Source organism: Vitis riparia, chromosome 15 (genome assembly GCF_004353265.1).
Source record: "Vitis riparia cultivar Riparia Gloire de Montpellier isolate 1030 chromosome 15, EGFV_Vit.rip_1.0, whole genome shotgun sequence".
NCBI lineage: Eukaryota > Viridiplantae > Streptophyta > Magnoliopsida > Vitales > Vitaceae > Vitis > Vitis riparia.
In genome coordinates, this window is record NC_048445.1 from 5,146,938 (window position 1) to 5,170,677 (window position 23,740).

General features: G+C 43.5%; 1 protein-coding gene and 1 pseudogene across 1 annotated transcript; both read right to left on the reverse strand.

Annotated features, from left to right (window-relative positions):
- Window positions 1-228: 228 nt before the first annotated feature.
- On the reverse strand, window positions 229-2,582 carry LOC117931889 (cytochrome P450 76T24-like). The gene is made up of 2 exons (XM_034852964.1): window positions 1,689-2,582; window positions 229-881 (listed from the first exon to the last, which is right to left on the reverse strand). The coding sequence occupies exons 1-2, from the start codon at window positions 2,580-2,582 to the stop codon at window positions 276-278; spliced, it is 1,500 nt and encodes a 499-aa protein (XP_034708855.1). The 3' UTR covers window positions 229-275.
- Window positions 2,583-3,527: 945 nt separating this feature from the next.
- LOC117932757 overlaps window positions 3,528-23,740 on the reverse strand; it is a 28,211-nt pseudogene continuing 7,998 nt past the window's right edge.

Consider the following 23,740-nt stretch of genomic DNA (forward strand, 5'->3'; position numbering starts at 1 on the left):
CCTTTTAAGTCGAATTATTATTTCAACAGAACTGTCTTTATTTGAGGAATAAACAAAACCAGTGGTGAGACAGAGAGCAAAGCTTAGGCAAGCCTGAATGATCTTGTTGGTCCCAGCATACATGAATATAGTAAATTGACAGGAAAAGCAAATTTATTCATTAATTATGCGGCATAATTGCAGGAACTTTAATAAATAAAGAAATTACTTCATGATATAATGATCCATGTGAGATTTTTCAAATTTCTCTGAGTTGATCCTTAGCCGAAGATAAATCATGGTTTGATAGGAACAACCCGGAGGGGTTGGGCTTTTCGTACTGAAAACCCAAACGTTTCACTCATGTCCATGTCTTCCGGTTTCATACCACCTTCAAGTTTCCAATCAAAGGAGTGAAGAAGAGAAGCCAACACCAAGTGCACCACCCTACGGCCTAAAAGCAATCCAGGACAGATTCTTCTTCCAGCGCCGAAGGGAATGAGTTGGAAATCTCGGCCCTTGACATCAATATCACACTCCAAAAACCTTTCGGGCCCAAAAGAATGCGGGTCCGACCATGTCTTCGAATCTCTGCCAATAGCCCACACATTGACGATGACTTGTGCATTCTTGGGCACCGCATAACCTAATATTTCTGAGTCCATTTCTGCCTTTCTGGGGAGTAGGAATGGAGCGGGTGGGTGCAACCTGAAGGTTTCTTTCACTACTGCATGTAGATAAGGGAGCTTTGAGATGTCTGATTCTTCAACTATCCTGTCTTTGCCTACGACTTGACTGAGTTCATCTCGAGCTTTCGCCATTGCCTTAGGGTTGTTTAATAACTCAGCCATTGCCCACTCTATCGTGCTCGAAGTGGTGTCTGTCCCCGCAGAAAATAGGTCCTGAGAAAGAACAGTGCATATATTAACTAAACTAGCAGTCTTTTAACCGAAAAAAGCCAAGCTTAGTCTCAGTACCAGGCTCACAATTAAGTTCTTCATATTGATATTCCACTGCACTTCAGGACAGGAAGAAAATAATTACATATCAATTATGAAGTGACACTGCTCTTTTCCGACACTTTCTCCGTACTAGCTTTCCAGAAAAGGACAAAAGTCTCCCATTTGTTAAAAACTGCAAAGCTTTATATGATAGATTTGGAGAAGATAGATATCATGATTTCCGGAAACTTGGAATTGTCATTTGATGGAGTCTATTATTGAGAAACAAAGGAAAGAAGCATAGAAAACATGAACGATGCCGTGTAAAAGGCAAAATGATTTCACACCCATGGTCATATGAGGAGACACCAGAATAAAATTGAACTGAAAAAGATAGTAGAGAGTACTAGAACCGAATAAAAACCTTAAGATTATTGGGAGTGTATCAAATTCCTAATTGAAATATATTTATATGAATAAGGAGAACTAATAAGAATATCTTCATAAATATTTTAAGTTATTAGAGGAAAAAATTACGAGAGAAGGATGAGCTTATACAAACTACAAAGACTCGTGATTCAAGAGGAGATACAAATAATGGTAAGCTCAGGATTTTTGGGGACCAATATGTATCTGTTTCTATTTTTTTATAATATGTTCTATTATTCAGTCGAATATCATCTTCTAACTGTGTATTTCATGTTTTTCCATTGATGTATTTGTATTAAACTTTCCATTGACCCAACAAAAATTCAATACTATACTTACCACAAGCAAATGTCTGATATCATTGCAGCTCAACTCATGGTCATGCTGTTTGTTGAGATTGAGGAGGGCGTCTAATACATCGTTGTCTGTGGAAGAAGCTCGTAACTGTAACCTTTGATTAATAAAACTGTCAAAAACATCGAACAGTTTATTAAAATAAACCGACATCCTTTTATGTATTCCTTGTGGATCAACCAATCTAAGGCCCGGAAAGAAGTCTGCAATATTAGGCTTTCCAACTTCTACCAGTATACTCCATATAAGTTCCTTGAACTCTTGTAACAAATTGGAATCATAGTGAGCCAAATCAACAGAGAAAACAGTGTTCGATAAAAGGTTGAGGGAGATTGTGAAGGCTGCTCTGCCAATATCGACTGTCCGACCGCTGCTGCAACTTTCATGAGCATGATCCAGAAGTTGTTGCACAACTTTTCGGCGCAGGCCATGGAAGGCGTCAACACGTTGCAAGGAAAATATCTGCATGCTGCAAATCTTCCTGAGGTTCCGCCAATGAGCCGATGCTGGTAAAAATCCTATTGAAAAATGGTGATGGTTGGCAACTTGGATGGCATTGGGGACTGTCCTGCCGGAAAAGGTTTGGTCTTTTTTGTTTAGCACTTGTTGGGCTGTTTCTGGAGAGGAAATGACTATGGTGGTGATGCTTCCTAGCTTGAGAGACATCAGAGGGCCATACGTTTTGGAAAGAGTTGTGAATGATTGGTGGGGCTTGTCCCCGAGTTCAAGGAGGTTCCCGATGATGGGTAGAGGGCGGGGGCCCGGCGGAAGCCTGGCTTGGAAGAATTTCCGATGGCTGGAGCCAAGGATGAGGAAATGGAAGCATAACCAGACAAAGCAAGGAAGAAGAAGTAGAAAAACAAGTGGTGTGCAATCCATTGCTTCTCAATCTCCGAGCTGCTTTCACTTCAGCTTATATAACCTTTACAATAACTGTTTAGAAGGCTGTTGGTGGAGCATCTTGGAGTGGGAACAGATCCAAGATTAGGTAAAAGTTAAAACATGACAGAATGAAAGCTCATTCTTTGTCTTGTCATTTTTTCCTGTGTCTTCCTTGCCTTCCTTTTTTCTATTTGTCTTCCTTGTCTTCCTTTTTCTATTTTTGTCTTCCTGGTCATGTGTCTTCCTTGTCACCCTTTTTCCTTTTTTGTCAATTTATCTTTTTGTATGCCTTCCTTATCTTCTGAAGTATATCCGAAAAAATAACCTCCATATTTTAAAAACATCAAATATAAAAAATACCCCCATCAATTTTTTATCCTCATATGTAACCATTTATCATGTCAATTCTTAGAATGAAATAATGAACCCGTCTGTATAATATAAACTACCATCTTTCCTAGCATACTTAGCCCATATTCCCCATCATATTTTACTATGGTTTCAACTACCCTTTAATCATAATTAAGCTCATGACCCGCAATTTTAATTACCTTACATGTATCATTCAACCCTAGATATTCAAGGAGTGAGATCACAAGTGAGGTAAATCAACATTTCTCAAATATATATATATATATATATATATATATATATATATATATATATGTTAAGGCTTGTTTGGTAATTATTTTTTAAAACATTTTTATGTTCTCCAAAAAAAAAAAGAAACAAGAGAAAACATAATTGACAAACGAAAAATAAAACACTTGTTTTCTTTAAAACAAACAAGGTATTTTTTAAATAAGGCACAAAACAAGAATACACAGCGAGTGGTGAAACACAGAGCAAGCTGAGGGAAGCTTAATGAAATGAATGTTGGTCCCCAACGTATATGAAATAGTAAATTGACAGGGCAGCAATTTTATTCATTAATTATGCTGCATAATTTCAGGAACTTTAATAAATAAAAACATTATTTGTCATATGTAATATGATAATCCTATGAGATTTTTCAAATTTCTCCAACATCATGGTTTGGTGGGAACAACCCGGAGATGTTGGACTTTTGGTAATGCAAACCCAAACTTCTCATCCATGTCCATATCCTCTGGTTTCATACCATCTTCAAGCTTCCAATCAAAGGAGTGAAGAAGAGAAGCCAACATCAAGGGCACCATCCTACGGCCAAATAGCAATCCAGTACAGATTCTTCTTCCACCGCTGAAGGGAATGAGTTGGAAGTCTCGGCCCTTGACATCAATCTCACTCTCTAAAAACCTTTCAGGCTCAAAGGAGTTTGGGTTCGACCATGTCCTCGAATCTTTGCCAATAGCCCACACATTGACAAGTACTTGCGCATTCTTGGGCACTACATAACCTAGTATTTCTGAGTCCGTTTCGACCTTTCTAGGAACCAGCAATGGGATCGTTGGATGCAACCTGAAGGTTTCTTTTACTACTGCTTGTAAATAAGGCAGCTTTGAGATGTCTGATTCTTCAACTATCTTGTCTTTGCCTACGACTTCACTGAGTTCTTCTCGAGCTTTAGCCATTGCTTCGGGGTTCTTTAATAACTCAGCCATTGCCCACTCTATCGTGCTCGCTGTGGTGTCTGTCCCCGCAGGAAATAGGTCCTGGCATGGAGGATAATATCAGAAAGAATGGTACATACATTAACTAAACTAGTAGCCTTTTAACCCAAAAAAAAGTCACGCTAAGTCTCACCACCAGGCTCCCTGGTCATATATGGAGGCACTAGAATTAAATTAACTGAAAAGGAGGGGACTAGAAATGAATATTAAAGACCCGAAGATATGATACTTACAAGAAGCAAATGTTTGACATCGTTGCAGCTCAACTCATGGTCATGTTGTTTGTTGAGATTGAGGAGGCCATCTAGCACATCGTTGTCCGTGGAAGAAGCTTTTAACATTAACCTTTAACTGATAAAACCGTCAAAAATATCTACCAGTTTATTAAAAGAAACCGTCAGCCTTCTCTGTATTCCTTGTGGACCAACCAATCTGAGGCCCGGAAAGAAGTCTGCTAGATTAGGCTTTCCAGCTTCTACCATTATACTACATATAAGGTCCTTGAACCCTTGTGACAAATTGGAATCATAGTGAGCCAAATCAACAGAGAAAAAAGTGTTTGATAACATATTGAGGGCGGTTGTGAAGGCTGCTCTGCCCACATCGACTACCTGACCGCTGCTGCAACTTTCATGGGCATGGTCTAGAAGTTGTTGCACAACTTTTCGGCTTAGGCCATGGACGGCGTCAACACGTTGCGGGGAAAATATCTGCATTCTGCAAATCTTCCTGAGGTTGCCCCAAAGAGCCGACGCTGGTAAAAATCCCATTGAAAAATGGTGATGGTTGGCTACTTGGAAGACATTGGGGACTGTCCTGCCAGAAAAGGCTTGGTCTTTTTTGGTTAGCACTTGTTGGGCTGTTTCTGGAGAGTCTTCCTAGCTTGAGAGACATCAGAGGGCCATACGTTTTGGAAAGAGTTGTGAGTGATTGGTGGGGTTTGTCCCCGAATTCAAGGAGGTTCCCGATGATGGGTAGAGGGCGGGGGCCCGGCGGAAGCCTGGCTTGGAAGGATTTCCGATGGGTAGAGCCAAGGATGAGGAAATGGAAGCATAACCAAACAAAGCAAGGAAGAAGAAGTAGAAGAACAAGTGCTGTGATATCCATTGCTTTCAATCTCTTTGTCTCAGCTGCTGGCATTTCAGCTTATTTAACCTTCACAAGAACTGCTTCCAAGGCCGCCGATCGAGCAGCTTGGAGTGGGAACAGATCAAAGATTTGGTAATATTAGTTGAAACACATTTTAAGAAACAATGTTTGTTTCCTAAATAATAATAATAATTAATAATTAAAATGTAAAAAGGAAATTTCCAATCCATCCATATCATATTCACACTTTGCTTTCAAAAGAAAAAACTACAAACATTATTGATCTTGCCCAAAACATATGTATATTTCAAGATTTTCATATCTGGTTACCTCAGATGATGTTTTAGATGAATGCACATGTTTTTACATCAATAAGTCAAAAATTAATATTCATGGCCATCGATATCATGCACTCCTACTCTCATACAACTTAGCTCTATTACAATTTAAAAACACTTTTCAAAACCTAAGTGTATTTAGAACCCATTTGGTGGTGATTTTGTAAAATGTTTCTAATATTTCTAACACCTGAAAATTTTTATCATTCAAGTATTAAAAACACTAAAAACATTTCCTAAAATCACTATCAAACATACTTTAAGAGTACGTTTGACAATACTTTAATAATACTTAACTCTGAGATTTGAGTTATAATTTATAAATTTTAAAATAATAATTTTCACAACCTAACAACCTTTCTGTGGACCCCGCATTTTGGCTCATGCGTTTCCCACTCGAAGGCGAGCTCGATTTTTATTTTGAAAAACGATTTCATTTATTAGGAATATGATTTGGAGTCGCCACTTATTTTTGTTTTATTTTTAAAAGGGTAAACAAAATAAGAAAGAAAAACCCTAAGTGTGACTCCTTATTTTCAAAAAGACGGTCTGGGAAAAGCCAGATTGGATTCGGGGGTCAGGTTACTTATCGGGAAGGTACGGTACAGACCGTAGCACCCCTTTAAGTCCCTAAAGTCGGGTCTTCACTAATAAAATGAAGCAATCATGGCAATTGATGAGGAAAATCAATGAATACTCAGAGTGATCATGCACACGTAAGAGTCGAGACATGCATAGACAACGATTAGAGGGGAAATAGGTACATACCTGGGCAACAAACCGTCATGCGCTATCAATAGAGAGGGTTAGTACACCATATAGAGCACAAAACATACCACATGCATCACTAAGCGGGATTAAAATTGTTCGAAGGAAAGCTAGATTTTTTAAATTCATTTGAGAATCGGAATCTTAGAGATTATTTTGAAAATTAGATTCTTAGGAATTATATGTAAGAAATGAGAACTTTTAGAAATTAAATTTGAGAGAAAATCGGGATTTTGAAGAATTATTTGAAGGTTCGGGATTTTTAAGAAAAATTAAGTTACGAGAATTGGGATTATAGGGGTTAAACTTCGAAAGGGATCAGAATCGTAAGTTATTTGAGGCGTAGAAATTATGAAAGTTGATGCGCAAAAATTGGAAATCTTAGAAATCATTCGAATGCAGAATTTATAGAAATAATGAATAAGATGATAATGACAATGACAATAATAAGTAGAGGGATAAGTACGAGAATTGGAGCATAGGAAACTGAAAATTAAGTTCGGAGATAGGACAATTGGAATTTCAAATAGCTAAATTTAGAAATTGGAATTTTGAAGAAATTAGACTTTAATGATTGAAATTTTTAAGAGAAATAAATGGGTAAGTATGGAATAACGTTACTAATTAATCAAAACGGTATTTGGATGGATGAATAGTGAATAGTGAGATTTGTGAGATTAAAAATTAAATTGGAAAATCGGATTTTGACGAAAATGATATTTAAATGGATGAAAGTGAATAGTGGGATTTTGAAAATTAAGTTTGAAAGTCGGGCCTTTGAATAATTGAACTCTAATTATTGGAATTTTTAGAAGAAAGAAATAAGTAAACGCGGAATTTATAATAATGATAACAAAGATGATATTTAAATAAATAAAAGTGAATGGTGGACTTTTTTTTTTTTTAGTCTAAAGGTTAAATTTGGAAATCCGGTTTTGAGGAGTTGAATTTTAATGATTGAAATAAGTAAATAAATAAACACGGAATAATGATACTAAAAATGTTTAGACGAATAAAAAAGAGAATAGTGGAATTTTTCTAATTGAGAATTTGAATTAGGGCGTTGGATTTTTAAAAGGATATGACTTTGAGTAAATAGATAGGTATGAGATTATAATACTAATTAACAAGAATAATATTGGGGTGAATAAAGATGGATAATAGAATTTTTGGGACTGAAGTTTTAATTAAGGCATGGGGTTTTCGGAAGATTGGATTTTGAATAGACAAAGAATAATGATACTAATTGATGAGGACAAAATTTAGGCGAACGGTAGAATTTTTAGGTTTTGAGAAATTGAGTTAAGACGAGATTTTTGAAGATCTAGGTTTTAAATAAATGGACGAATATGAGATAACAATCCTAATTGATGAAAATAAGATTTAAACGAATTACTAAGAAACTAAATTAAGACAGAGGATTTTTGAAGGAGTAGATTTTTAAATAATTAAATAAACCTGGGATAATAATTCGATTTATGAAAATATGATTTAAACAAGTATTTGAAGAATTAAATTAAAAAACATGAGATTTTTTAAGGATTAGGCTAGATAGATAAATGGATGTATAGGATGATAATTCCAATTGATGAACATAAGGTTTAAACGAGTATTTTGAAGAATTAAATTACTAAATAAATATGGGATGATGATTCTAATTGACGAAAACAAGGATTAAACGAATTGTTGAAAAATTAAGTTAAGGCACGGGATTTTCGAAGGATTAGACCTTTAAATAAATGGGTAAATAGGGGAGAATAATTCTAACGGAAATAAGATTTGAGCGGATTGTGGAATTTTTGGAATCGAAAAATTAAGTCAGGGAGTTGGATCTTTGAGGGCTTAGACTTTAAACAAGTAAATGAACATAGGATGTTAAGTCAAATCAAAGAAAATAACATATAGACAAATAGTAGAATTTTAGGATTGAAAATTAAATTATGACATTGGAATTTTTTTTTTAAAAGGATTGAATTTTGGATAAATAAACTGATATAGGATGATAATACTAATTAACTAAAATGATCATTTAAAACGGGATAAAAAGAATAGTGGAATTTTTAGGAGTTTGAAAATTAAGCTAGGAGATTGGATTTCGGAAGGGTTGGATTTTAAATTAGTATATAAATATGGGATACTAACTCTAATGGGTGATAACGAGATTTGAACTAATTATTGAAGAATTAAATTAAGACACATGATTTCTTTGAAAGCTTTAGACTTTAAATAGCTAGACATATATGGTGATAATTCTTAATTGATGAAAATGGGATTTAAATAGATTATTAAAATATTAGATTAGGATATGGGATTTTTCAAGGATTAGAATTTAACTTTAATGACTAAAATTCTTTAAAAGATGATAAATAGATGCGTACGAAGTAATGGCAATAATTAACAACCATGATGTTTAAATTAGTGAAATCGAATACTATAAGCTTCAAGATAAAAATATAATTAACAATAATAATGTCTTTTAATTGTCTCGAAGATGAGTTAGCTAAATGGATAAAAATAAGATAACAAATAAAAGGAAATGATTTGACTAATTAATTATAAATATTAGAGGTTTTGTTTTCTTTTAAAAAGGATTATTTAGGAATTGGGTAACCTAATGGGCTAACTTCAAGTGGGCATGGGCCATGAGGCCCTCATCAATACAAATGGGCCTGGGCTCCAACTTAAGCCCAGGTCCAATGACATCAATGGGCAAAACTCAATGAGCAAAACCAAGGCTCCATCTTCAGCATAGGCTTGGGCCTGGGCTCCAACTTAAGCCCAAGCCCAAAGCCATCAAGGGCAAAACCAAGCCCGTCATCCACAAGCCCCTTCACAGCCCAAGGCAGCCCCATCCATCTGGGCAACTCCCTCAGGCAAAGTCTCCACCTGCAGCGTCAACACCAAAGAGAGCCTTCCACCACCGGCGGCACGAGGAAGAAGGGAGCCATGGCAGCGCGGGGAAGAGAGGAGCAGCGGCGGCGCGGGGAAGAGAGGGGCAGCAGCGGCGCGGGGAAGAGAGGAAAGTCGTGGCCGCGGTTGTGCTGAAGCGAGTGACTGCTCACACTCCTCTGGACGAAACTCGGTCTCAGAATGGAGTAACTCGTGGTGAGGGAGCTTGAGGAGCCGCCGCTGCTGCAAGTGTTGTCGGCATCGGAGTTGGGAGGCAACAGAGCGTTGGAGATGGAGATGGAGTCGAAGTCGCGGACCATGGAGGAAGAGAGATGGGAAAGAGGAGGCGGAGTTACGGGAAGGATGAAGGGAGGGGAAGCTCCAATGCCTCCGTTGATTCAGCCGACTGAGTGAGCTTGAAGAGGTGGGCATGAAAGGTGGTGGCCATGCATGGCTATGCATGGCCTTGCGAGAGTGAGGGGAAGTTGTTGGTCTTCCCAGGTTCCAGTAACAGAGGAACACAAATGGCAGAGAAGGAGCCAAAGACCCAAAAGCAAACAAAGGGAATGATAATAAAAGGAGAATAAGGCAAAAAAAAAAAAAAAAAAAAAAACTTGAGTGTGTCATGCATCCTTTCAGGTGATATCCATGAGCTGGTTCGGGTGAGGAAACCTCAAGCTAAGTTACAAAATACATGAGAAATAGAGTCTCATTAGCTCCAAGCCAAGCCATAAGGATAACAGCAAGATCAACAACAACAAAGAAAATGATCCAAAAGAAAAATCAACGGGATTCAACATATAAACCAACCCAACTGATGAGCTATGCAAAACAAGCTAAAATGAGAAAGAGTTGAGAAAAATATGAATCAAAGTAAGCAAGAAAATCACTTCAAACTCACCTGCAGCTGCTCCTTTCCTGATCCCGCCTTTTTCCAGCTTCACCCTCCAAGACCCCTCGTATATGCCTTTTCTCTCCTGTTTCTATCTTCCCCGGGAAGCCACTACTAGCTCCACTATTCCTCCATCATCCAGCATGGCGTCTCTGACTACTAGCATCGCCCACCATGCTGCAGCGGGTCTCTCATTCTTTTCAGAAAGGGGGTTTCTCCCCTCCTACTAAAAAAACTCTATCTCCCCCCCCCCCCCCCCCCCCCCTCCCCCGGGTCTTCAGGTGCCCTTTTCTTTTTTAAGTTATGAAAACCAATATTCATGGAATAATCCTAGCATGGCTTGAAAAAAGGGGTCTACAAATATGCCCCTCTTCGGTAGAGTTCACGAGTGTAAGGAATATGAACACTGGAGTGAAAAACAAGTGTGAATAGTGAGTGGAATGAAGTGAACTCTACCGAAGAACCAAGGAGACCCCCCATAGGGACACTAGTGCAACGCAAACTCATTCGGGCTACTAGACGAACACAAAGGCTCTAATCCTAAAATAAAAAACACATCTCAAAGCGCCTCTGAAGCTACACTAAGGACTTAGGCTCCCTCTAAGATATCTCCAAAAATGACTCGAAAGACCATGTCAAAGATGAGTAACGGTCGAACCACCTTGGAGTACGAGATGAATATGTGATAAGCACCGGGTAACGAAGTGAGGAAAGCTGAGGACGAATGCAAAACCCTGAAAGTAAGATGTGCAATGCCAGTGAATATGAATGTCGGGGCCTGTGACTCTGAATAATACAGGTGAGAAGGAATGACTCTGAACGTCAAAACACGAAAAGGTGATGACTTAAAGCGCCTGAAGGGACGTGTACAATGGCTCTGGATGCCAAACTAAAGAAAGATGGTGGCATCGAATGCCTGAATGAGTATGAAAAATGGATCTGAACGCCAAAACCAAAAGAGAAAGTGACTCTAAAACGCATGAATGGGCATGAAGAATGGCTTTGAATGCCAAACTACGAAAGATAGTGGATCAAAATGCATGAATGGGTACGAAAAGCGGCTCTAAATGCCAAAACTAAAGAAAAAATGGTGATGGCTAATGGATGTGGATACGAGAGTACGACTCCGAGCATCAAACCGAGAATGACTAACGGCTCTAAACGCCTAAGTGTAAATGTGGCTCTGAATGCCAAACTGGAAAGAGGTGGTGGCTCTGAACAACGAAATTGAAAATAGAGATGGCTCTGAACATTGAAACGGAGGAGTGGTGATGGCTCTGAATGCCAAGACTGGAAATGTCGATGGCTCTGAATGCCGAAACTAAGAAGCAATGATGGCTCCGAACGCCAAAACTGAGAATGACAATGAATTTGACCGTCGAAACTGGAAATGGTGATGGCTCTAAACGTCGAAACGGATGAGTGATGATGGCTCCGAACGCCAAGACTGGAAATGTCGATGGAGGCTCTGAACGCCAAACTGAAAACAGTGATGGCCCTGAACGCCAAAACTGAGAATGATGATGGCTCTGAACGCCAAACTGAGAAGTGATAACGGCTCTGAACGCGAAATTGAAAATAGTGATGGCTCTGAACGCCAAAACTGGGAAGCGATGATGGCTCTGAACGCCAAACTGAATATAGTGATGGCTCTGAACGCCAAAACTGAGAACGATGATGGCTCTGAACGCCAAACTGAGAAGTGATAACGGCTCTGAACGCCAAACTGAAAATAGTGATGGCTTTGAACGCCAAAACTGAGAAGTGATAACGGCTCTGAACGCCAAGACTGGAAATAGTGATGGCTCTGAACGCCAAAACTGAGAAGTGATAACGACTCTGAACGCCAAGACTGGAAATAGTGATGGCTCTGAACGCCAAAACTGAGAAGTGATAACGGCTCTGAACGCCAAATTGAAAATAGTGATGACTCTGAACGCCTAAACTGAGAACGATGATGGCTCCGAACGCCAAGATTGGAAAATGATAACGGCTCTGAAAGCCAAACTGAAAATAGTGATGGCTCTGAACGCCAAAACCGAGAAGTGATAACTGCTCTGAACGCCAAGACTGGAAATAGTGATGGCTCTGAACGCCAAAACTGAGAATACAATAACTCTGGAAGCCAAACCAAAAAGCTAACTCTAAATGCTAAACTAGAAGAATAATGGCTCTGGAAGCCAGACCAAAAAGACTAACTCTAAATGCTAAACTAGAAGGCCCATAGGTGCAAACCTATGGTGGTGATACAATAGAAATGCCCATAGATGCCAATCTATGGTGGTGAAATAACTGAAATGCCCATAGATGTCTGATCTATAGTGGTGAATCTGAAATGCCCATAGATGTCCGATCTATGGTGGTGAAATAACTAAAACAAAGGGGGATGCCCTAAACGAAATGACAGTGGGGGGTTGCCCCAAACGAAATGACAGTGGGGGGATGCCCTAAACGAAATGACAGTGGGGAGTTGCCCCAAACGAAATGACAGTGGGGGGATGCCCCAAACGAAATGACAGTGGGGGGTTGCCCCAAACGAAAAGACAGTGGGGGGATGCCCCAAACGAAATGACAGTGAGGGGTTGCCCCAAACGAAATGACAGTGGGGGGATGCCCCAAACGAAATGACAATGGGGGGATGCCCCAAACGAAATGACAGTGGGGGGTTGCCCAGTATGACGACTCGCAAAGATCAAGAAATGGACTGAGTAGTGAGAAAGATCTGCAAAACAGCTGATGAACTCGAAGACAGGGGTATGCCCCAGTGTGGCATGCTGCTGCAAATCTCAATCCGCTGGAAATGGCTGAAAGGGACTCTACGAGTCTCGAACGACGCTCCGCTGAGAGCTCATATTGATGAAGAGCTCAGGAATAATGATCAGTGAGGCGAATACAATATATCTCGGCCGAGTGATGGAAACTGTAACGGATATGTGAGAGAACGATCGCCTCCAGGGCTAAATGAGGGTAATATGCCCCAGTATGGCATCAGACGTACCCGATCTGCCCTGATGACCCGAGAAACACCAATGGGCCGCATAACAGATCTGATATGTACCCCACTGAAATGACGACGTAGGAAATCCAAGCACTAGAGACAACTCCATCCAGGAATCACGACTATATCAAAGGGTATAAATCTGGCTGAATGACTCAAGAGAGGCTTCTCGGAGTATCCGGACAAAATGAAATCAAACATCGACCTGGCGTGTATCTCATAACCGTGGATGATCATGTAAACCAGTGGGGATCTATAAATCTAGATCAAGATGGGGAATATGCCCCAGTGTGGCATCGAGAATGTAACATGTCGAAAAAATCAGATGAGCTCAGATCATCTATGCTTGCAACTGAATCAAACCCACATATCGAAGAGGTATCCCTCGGAAGGAAGCATGACGACATCCAAGCATCTAAAAGTGCGGACCTGGCTAGATGGCTCTCGATAGGCTTCCCCTAAGGAATCATCGTGAGGATAGCGAATATATCATCATCTCTGCATACATCTCGCCAAATAAGGATAAGCACGTGACTCCCTCCTGATCTGTAAATCTCATACAAACCGAAACATGCCCCTGTATGGCATCGAAATGTATGATAGGTCGGAGATCAAATAGCACAGAATCATCTATCCTCAAACATGTGACCTCTGCGAAGATCCATAAAGATCCTCCGAAACGGAATATGCCCCAGTATGGCATCAAGTGCGCGACAGGTCCGGAGAACAAATGTCATGAAATCATCCATCGTCGCGCATGTGACCTCCGCGAAGATCCGTAAATCTCACCCAAAACGGAAATATGCCCCAGTATGGCATCGGATGTGGGACGGGTCAGAAGAAAAAGTGTCATGAAATCATCTATCGTCGAGCACGTGACCTCCGTGAAGATCCGTAAATCTCACCCAAAACGGAAATATGCCCCAGTATGGGCATCAGATGTGTGACAGGTCAAAAGAACAAGTGTCATGAAATCATCTATCGTCGAGCACGTGACATCCGTGAAGATCCATAAATCTCACCCAAAACGGAAATATGCCCCAGTATGGGCATCAGATGTGTGACAGGTCAAAAGAACAAGTGTCATGAAATCATCTATCGTTGAGCACGTGACATCCGTGAAGATCCGTAAATCTCACCCAAAACGGAAATATGCCCCAGTATGGGCATCAGATGTGTGACAGGTCAAAAGAACAAGTGTCATGAAATCATCTATCATCGAACACGTGACGTTGGTCGTCCAAATCCATAACTGAATCATGCACATAAATCCAAGATGTGCCTCCCTGATGGAGAGGCATGATGGCATCTAAGTGTCGAGAAGTGCGGACCTGGTCGGGTGGATCTCAGGGGCTCCGTAAGGTAACGATCATGTCTACGTCTCAGTGAGCATCCAGTAAGTGATGATCGTGCAAGTCCGTGAGGATCCATGAACCTCTAAATGAAATGGGATATGCCTCAGTGTGGCACCAGAGGTATGATAGGTCAAAAATCAGGTGACACCAAATCAATCATCGTCAAACTCGCGATCCCGGTGATCCGAACACAACTGAATCAAACCTGCACATCAAAGAGAAGACCCCCAGAAGAAGAAGCATGACGATATCTAAATATCAACCAGATCTCAATCACCTGTCTAAGTAGAGGCTGCCGAAGACGACATTTGATCCCATGGCCTCAGGGTGGTCTTAAGACACGGGACGTAACGTAGGCCAAGGTGATAGGGTGATAGAAATGAAAGGAAACTAGGCTCAAATACCCAATGATCAAAACTTATGCCCTCATATATGAAATGCAACATGTATAGTGAACCCCATGAGCCAAAGACCTGAGGATGCCTAACGTGAATATGATGTCGATAAGGAGACAAATGAAGCAACATGAACTGATAGTGGTATGTGTAATGATGACGCGAAATGAGTATCGAACCCGAGATGGGTCGCTGTAAGGAGGGAATAAGATGTGAAGGGAATGAGACGAATCACAAGCAACGATAAAAACGACAGCGAAACAATGAATATGTGAAGAAAAGTGGTGATCGACTCAGATCAAACATGAAGTGAAGTCACATCAATAATGAATGTAATGATGGAAAGGACAATGACTCGGAGTCCTTAGGAGAAGGTCACTCATCTCTCTCACAAATAGATATGACGAAACAATACAAGCAACATGGGATCTCAGAGAGCTCACATACGAACTCCCAATAACGAACATACTCGATAAAAATGACCCCCAGACATCAATATACATACTCAATGATAAAAAAATAAAAATAAAAATAAAAAAATAATACACACCTGCGTTTTTTTTTTTTTTTTTACATATATACAAACACGCGTACCCTAAACATGAACAAATGAACCCCAAAGATGATATCAGTAACAAATGGACACACTCCCAAGTGCTAAGGTAACAAACAAACTCTCTCTGACAAGATGACCTTCTCAAACTAAGGATCTCTAAACCAGTGTCCGCGAGATAGATAGTGGAAATGATGTGACTATCCTCCATGTGATGAACTGAGGAGGCTCACCACTCAGGGTGGAAAGAATATGAGACAAACAAATAGTAGATAGGATAAGGAAGAAAAGATGAATAACACAACCAATAAGATGAGATGAAAATGCAGAGGTGCAGTGATAGGAAAAGATGATGAGAAAAACATGCCCCTAGGTCCAAGGCTCATGAAACTCCTAAACAATGCATGCATACATTAAAGGGCCCCTATCCCGGTGTGAAAATGTGAGCAAGGCGATAAGAAAGAAAGGTTATAATACGCATGTGAGGCTCAATGGGCTAGCAACGGACTATGTATCACAAAGGAATAACAAGGTAATGGCTAACCGAAATGATGGCCACCCATCTTGCGACCATGGTCTCAAACATAGTACCTCTTTAGCTGATCCACATTGGTTGGCTCTGAGAATCGGTTTCCGTCTAAATCCATCAGCCATGCAGCGCCCTTTGGGGTCAACTCCCTGATGAAATAAGGTCCTCTCCAGTTGGGTCTGAACTTCCCTCTAGGATCTCTGATCAATCCCCTGATGACTTTCAAGACTAAGTCACCTACATGTAGTGGTCTGGGCTTGACCCGCTTTTTGAAAGCGCGAGCCATCTTCCTCTGATATGCACGAACATGGTCTGCTGCTCTCAATCTCCTCTCATCTAGGAGATTGAGCAGATCAAATCGAGCCTGAGCCCAATCTATCTCGGGAATCTACTGCTCTAATGCTACCCTCAACGAACCCATTTCAATCTCAATGGGTAGCACCGCCTCCATGCCATATACCAATGAGTAGGGTGTGGCGCTTGTAGAGGTGCGAAAAGAGGTCCGATAAGCCCACAATGCAAATGGGAGCTTCTCCGACCAATCCCGAGAAGTCTCAATCATCCTCTATAATATCCTCTTGATATTCTTATTCGCGGCCTCTACTGCCCCGTTCGTCTACGGCCTGTACGCAGACGACCTATGATGTCGGATGCTATATCGTTGCACCAAGGTGTCAACCTTTGCCCTGAAATGTACCCCTCTATCCGAAATCAACTCATGAGGGACTCCATAGCGACAAATAATGTGTGATCTGATGAAACTGGCAACTCCGGAAGACGTCAATCTCGCATACGAAGCGACCTCCACCCACTTGGTGAAGTAGTCGATGGCGACCAGGATGAACTCGTGGCCACTGGAAGATTTCGGTGAAATCTTCCCGATGATGTCGATACCCCATACTGAAAACGGCCAAGGTGAAGTCAGTGCGTGCAACTCTGAAGGTGGCACGTGAATGAGGTCTCCATGTATCTGACACTCGGGGCATCTCTGAACAAACTGGCAGCAATCCGTCTCCATGGTCAACCAGAAGTAACCAGTCCTCATGATCTTACGGGCCAACATATGTCCTCCCATATGTGGTCCGCAGACTCCCGCATGAACCTCTCTCATGACTCGATCGGCGGAGGCACGGTCCAAGCACAATAATAGCATCCCGTCAGCTGATCGTCTATATAATGTCTCACCACAAATCACGAATCGGGCGGCTAACTGTCTCAATGCTCTCCTATCCTTGGCCGTGGCAGCCTCAGGATATACGCCAAGTCTCAGAAAGTGATATACGTCATGGTACCAGGGCAGACCATCGTCTATCTCCGTATCCTCAATCAGACAACAGTATGCAGGAGCAGATCTCGACTCGATCAATAATGGGCGATCAGTGGCATCGACAGGAATGTCGATCATGGAAGCCAGAGTAGCTAAGGCATCAGCAAACTGGTTCTGCGCTCTAGGCAGATGGGTATATCTCAAATCATCGAATCTCCCAACCAGTAGCTCCAAATATGTGTGGTAAGGCCTAAGCTTCACATCTCTAGTCTTCCACTCGCCCTGAATATGTCTCAATACCAGATTGGAGTCACCAAACACCTCCATCTGTCTAATCCCGAGCTCGAGGGCTGTCTCTAATCCCAAGATACAAGCCTCATACTCAACAATGTTGTTCGTGGCAGGATGTCGATCCGAGAATGCCAAACGAACAGATCTGGGAATGTGATCACCATGAGGGGATATCAACAGGACGCCTATCCTGTATCCAGAATGGTTGGCTGCACCATCAAAGTACATGCGCCAACCTGACAGACTAGTCACAGTAGCGACATCCTCGTTCGGGAAGTCGTCATCAATGGCCCTACCATCGGAAACCGGTAAAGAAGCTAGATGATCCGCGACAATGCTCCCTCTGACGGACTTCTGAGTGACATAATGAATGTCAAACTCAGTCAGAAGTACCAACCATCTCATGAGGCGACCGACCAGGGCAGGCCTGTCAAACAAATATCTTAGAGGATCTAGACGGGATATCAAATGCACTGAATACTCGGTCATGTAATGTCTCAATCGTCGAGTGACCCAAACCAAAGCTAAGCAATAGCGCTCAATCATAACATATCTCGTCTCGTAGTCTAGCATCCTCTTACTCAGATAATAAATGGCTTGATCCTTGCCCGAATCATCGAGCTGAGCCAACATGCATCCTAATGCTACGTCTGAAACTGACAGATATAGGAGTAGGGGACGGCCTGGTGTAGGAGGCTCCTAGACTGGAGGTGACAACAAGTACTCTCGGATCCTCTCAAATGCGCGCTGACACTGATCATCCCAAACAGTAGGTTGACTCTTCCTCAAGAGTCGGAAAATGGGCTCACAAATGTCTGTCAATCTGGCAATGAATCTGCTGATGTACTGAAGTCTGCCCAAGAAGCCTCTGACCTCTCTCTCTGTCCTCGGTGCAGGCATGTCAAGGATGGCTCTAATCTTATCCGGGTCTACCTCTATGCCTCGCTCGCTGACCATGTATCCCAAGAGTTTCCCAGAAGTCACTCCAAAAGTGCACTTCTTGGGATTCAGTCTCAATCTGAACTGCCTGATCCTCTCAAAGAATCTCTCCAAAGCTGCTAAGTGATTTGATCTACCTCGGGATTTCACTATCATGTCGTCTACATAAACCTCGACATCCCGATGCATCATGTCATGGAAAAGCGTGGTCGCTGTTCTCTGATAAGTGGCTCCTGCATTCTTCAATCTGAATGGCATGACTCGGTAGCAATAAGTACCCCACTCGGTAATGAAAGACGTCTTCTCCATATCCTCTGGAGCCATTAAGATCTGACTGTACCCGAAAAATCCATCCATAAAGGACAACATCGAATGACCTGCCGTACTGTCAACTAGCATGTCGATGTGTGGAAGTGGAAAATCATCCTTAGGGCTGGCCTTGTTGAGATCTCGGAAATCAACACAAACTCTCACCTTGCCGTCCTTTTTGGGAACAGGGACGACATTGGCCAGCCACTCTGGGTACTCGACCACTGATAAAAATCCTACACTGAGCTGCTTCTGGATCTCCTCTTTCACCTGCAAGCTCCAACGAGGGTGCAAGTGGTCGAGTACCCGGCATGGGGCAAAAGTGGCAAACGATGCTGGACGATAGATGGGTCAAGGCCCGGCATGTCCTCATAGGACCATGCAAAAACGTCCAAGTATGCTCTGAGCAACTGGATGAGGCTGTCTCTCTCATCTACAGATAGATCTGACCCGATCCTCAACTCCCTAGGTTGATCTACGGTGCCGAAATCAACAATCTCCGTGTCCCCTACAGCAGGTGAAACCCTCTGATCAATGGGATCCGAATCGGAAGCAGAAGACGAGTCATCGTCTGAATCGTGCTGTGCAATCTCATCATCAATATCAAAAATCTGTGATGTGGGTGAAGATGGTGCAGATAAATCAATACCAGAAGAGACAGGCAAATACTCAAAGATGCTCAAATCCATAGATGAAGAGTTAGAAACATAGTCAAAACGGGAGACGAACCCCGACAGAACGTCAAATGACAGAGGTGGGTCCACAAAGTCGGACGCTCCCTCGATAATGCCAACATGGCTATCAAACAAATCATAAAAAACTACAAGGTCCTCAGCAGACTCCTGAGCAGGGGCAGTCTGGACCTCCTCGGCGATCTCGAGGACGGACACCCCGAAGAGATCAAACAACGAAGCGAGCTCCGGCGGGGCTATCTCCTCGGTCTAGCTCAAGCTCATCGCGAGCATCTCATCAACGTACTCATCACACGGCACGGCCCCGTCCACTACGTTCCCAATCTCGACAAAAGTCCCGTGATCATCGATCTCATCCGGGAAGCAGAGCGTCATAAGGCTCGTGCGATTTGGGGAGGGAGAAGCAATCAACACAGAAGTCGAAGGGCCAGGGGCTTCATCACTCAACTGTAACTGCTGGACGAGGCGCTGAAGCTCGGCCTCTTGGGTGGTGCTGAGTCCTCCGATGACCCCATCAGATGGTGCACGTGGCTCTGATGCCCTAACAAAGTAATCGGTCAGGCTCATGGTGTATGGGCAGACAGGATAATAAAAAGGCGTACGAGTCAAGCGAGCCCTCACCCTCTCCCTGCGCAGTCGCGCCATATGACGATAGTCAGCCTCAGTGGGAATGAATCCGAGCCCGAATGGTACGTCGCGGTCCGGAAAGGCCATGAACTCACTAGGCCCGTGCTGACGCCGCCCCAGGCCCATACCGGGAAGATAAGACATGCTCCGCATAATATCGAGCACCACTATGTTGTTGTGCTGGTCGAATGACATGGCTACAAAGTCTCGGCAAAAATCCTCCATCTCCAGAGTCTGCACCTCGTCAAAGGTGAATCCGGTCAAAAAGAGATCATCATCAGTGTGACCAATCTCGAGTACAGGCTCGGCAGAGATGAACCTATCACCCGCAGACTGCACCACGATGACTCGGCCATCATGAATAAACTTCACATTTTGATGAAGGGAAGAAGGAATAGCTCCGGCTCTATGGATCCATGGTCGGCCTAGGAGCAGGTTAAAGGATGTAGGAATCCTCAAAACCTGAAATATGGCGGCAAAAGTGGCTGGACCAATCAGTAGCTCAATCTCTAGCGTACCCATGACCTCCCTCCGAGTGTTATCATATGCGCAAACGGTCTGAGTGGAGGGACCGAAGTCAGAAGGAGCGTATCCGAGGGCGATGGCAGTGGCAAGAGGACATACGTTCAGGGCCGAGCCATTGTCCAGAAGGACATATGGGACTCAGCGGCCTGAATAACCGACGGATATAAAGAGCGGAGGAGTGTGGTCTGAGCCCTCCGGTGGCAAGTCGTCGTCCGAGAATACGATACACGTGGCTCGGTCGACTGTCATCATATGGATCAAACCCTCAGGAGTGGTGGTGGTCTCAACTCTGATCTGGCTCAGGGCTCTAATCAATGCATCTCGGTGGGTGCTCGAAGACGCCAACAAACTCCAGATGGAGATGCGAGCCTGAGTGCTCTGTAGCTGCCTCAAAATCTCGTCGTCCTCAGCTCTGAACTCCTCGGGAGCGGACGTACCCTCAACTGGCCTAGCTGCCACGGGAGGTGGTTGTCGCATCACTCTACTTCCTCGGAGAACATACTGAATGTCCAGAGTCTGAGAATCATCAACGTATGGAGCCTAAACCTCCTCGACATCCGGGATCAAGATGAAAGGCGTCTGGACACTGTAATGCGGCAAAATCAATGGCTCAACGGTGGCAGTCTGCACTGACGCCACCTCGGGAACTAATCGAAATGGAGCAGGCAACCGAGGACCCAGAGTCACCCCACTCATCTCATAAATCACATCTGGCATGATGGGCTCTAGGTCTGAATCATCATCACTCAGCATGTGAATGCGGTCATCGATCTCACCAAAGTCTAAGAAATGAATGCCATCGGCTGGTGGAGGGACTGCATGTGTGGTGTGGGCAGGTAACGGGTTCGTGGTCACACTCGGCTGACCCAAGTGTACCAAACCCTGGTCGATCAAGTCCTGGATGGCGTGCCTCAATGCGGTACACCTATCAGTCTCATGCCCAGGCCCCTGATGGTAGGCGCAATGTAAGTCCATCTTGAATTGAGGAGGAAGAGGCTGAGGTGGTGGTCTCGGAGTGAGAGCGGCCAATACTCCGGCCTCTGTGAGCTTCCGAAAAGCCTGGCTCAACGACATGCCTATCTGGGAGAACTGTCTCTGCGTCCTCAAAGCAAATGGAGTAGAGGTCTGCTGAGCTCTGGGCCTAGGGTAAGAAGTAGCAGGTCTCGCAGTGAACTGTGCAGCATAGCATGGCTGTCAGTGGCTGTATAAGAAATAGGAGGCCTCTCGATGCTCTGAGTAGCATAATAGGGCAAAGCCAATGGCTGAGGCTGATATGTCTGATCATAAGTCGGGTGAAGTGCCCGTGGCCTGTACTGCTGAGGCGTGTAAGATGGAGGAGCCTCAAGAAGCTGTGGGATAGGCTGATGACGCCTGAGAGGCCTCTGATTGGAGGAACTGATGGCACTCACATCTATCGATCTCTGTCCTCCGAAGGGTTTCTTCCCCTTAACATCACTAGGGGAAGAATCTGCCCACAAACCCCTCGAGATGCCGTCCTCGACATCATACAAAGCCAAAGCCAGAGATCCAAAATCTGTAAAAGGTACCCCGACCACATGCCTGGCAATCCTCGGCTGTAGGCTCCTCAAAACCATCTGAATCTGATCTCTCTATGATGGTTTGTCCACTATCTCGGCAATCTTCCCACGCCAGCGGGAGATAAATGAAGAAACTGACTCGTCTGATCTCTGTCTAAGAGCCTCGAGCTCCCTCCTCGATACGTCAACGACAGTATTAAATGCATACTGTCTCAAGAACTCTTGGGCCAGATCATCCCAAGTCCGACGACGTGATACATCCAAAGAAGCAAACCAACACTGTGCAGCGCCACCCAAAGACATGGGGAAAAGCATGATCATCTGAGCCCCGTCCAATCCGTGAGCCCTCATGATCGTACTGTAAAGCCTCAAATGGATGCGGGGGCACCTAATCCCCGTGTATCGCTCGATCTCTGGCATCCTGAACTTGGCCGGTAAACTGGCCACTGGCACTCCATCAAAATCCTCCCAAGTAATGGCTCTGTCGGAAGTCCTCAACTGCCTCAAACCCTGCTCAAGCCTATCCATGCGAGCATGTGGGTCCTCTGAGGTCGGGGTAGGCACGGTGACGGGAGGCGAAGCAACCTCGGTCTGACTATGTAGGGTGAACGGCATGGCCTGTGGTGCTGACTGACTGGGTGGAGGGGGTGGTGGTACTGTATGGTCATACTGGGCACCATCCGGGACCAGGACCTGCTGGGCCTGCTGCCCATCTATCTTCCGACCAAGGCTAGCTATAGCCTCCTGAATCGAAGTCATGGCCTCAGCGAACTGATCGACTGTGACTATCTGTGAATCCATATCCCTCTGATCTGATCTCTGGTCTAACTGGTCCGATGCCCTGATCAATCTACCCCCAACTCTGATCCAAGAAGTCGAACCCAGACTGAGCGTATCGGTACTCCTACAACAATGGAAATATTAGATAAGGTGCAAGGTAAGGGAAACTTCACAAAGAATGTCTATCAAATGTGTCAAAAGGTAGCCTGGAAGCAATCAAACTGATATCCAATCCTGAGCAGATATATAAGAGACTACTGCAAAGGTAACCAAACCTGTTACTACTGAACCGGCTCTGAAGGCCCACAGATGCACCCACGTGTTTTGGGAAGGAAAATTCTAATTGAAATGTCTAAGGCTCAAACTATAAGGTCAAGGTGGCTCTAAAAGGAGATAGGTGGACTTTAAAAGATCCCTAGCAGAAGTGATCGTACCCTCCGGTGGTACGCAACCCTCTGCACGCCTCCGAAGAGACGGAGCGCTTCCATGCAAGGTGGTCATCACCTCCACACATGCATTACCTCGACATCCCAGGGGGTTTCCTATGGTGAAACTTCTCAAACTCTTAACACTCAATGGTCAACTAAAGTGCACAGTGAATGGTGTGGGTGCATCCGAAAACCCTAAGAATCTAGAGCAGAAGAGGAAACACACTGGTCGCACGATTATCCATGCAACCTAGCTCGGGGCTATACAGGTCTTCAATGATCAGACTCCAATCGACATCAAAGTGTCGCTCTCCTCCAGAATGCTCCCGTGCATCGATATAGCCCGTCGCTAGACCCTACT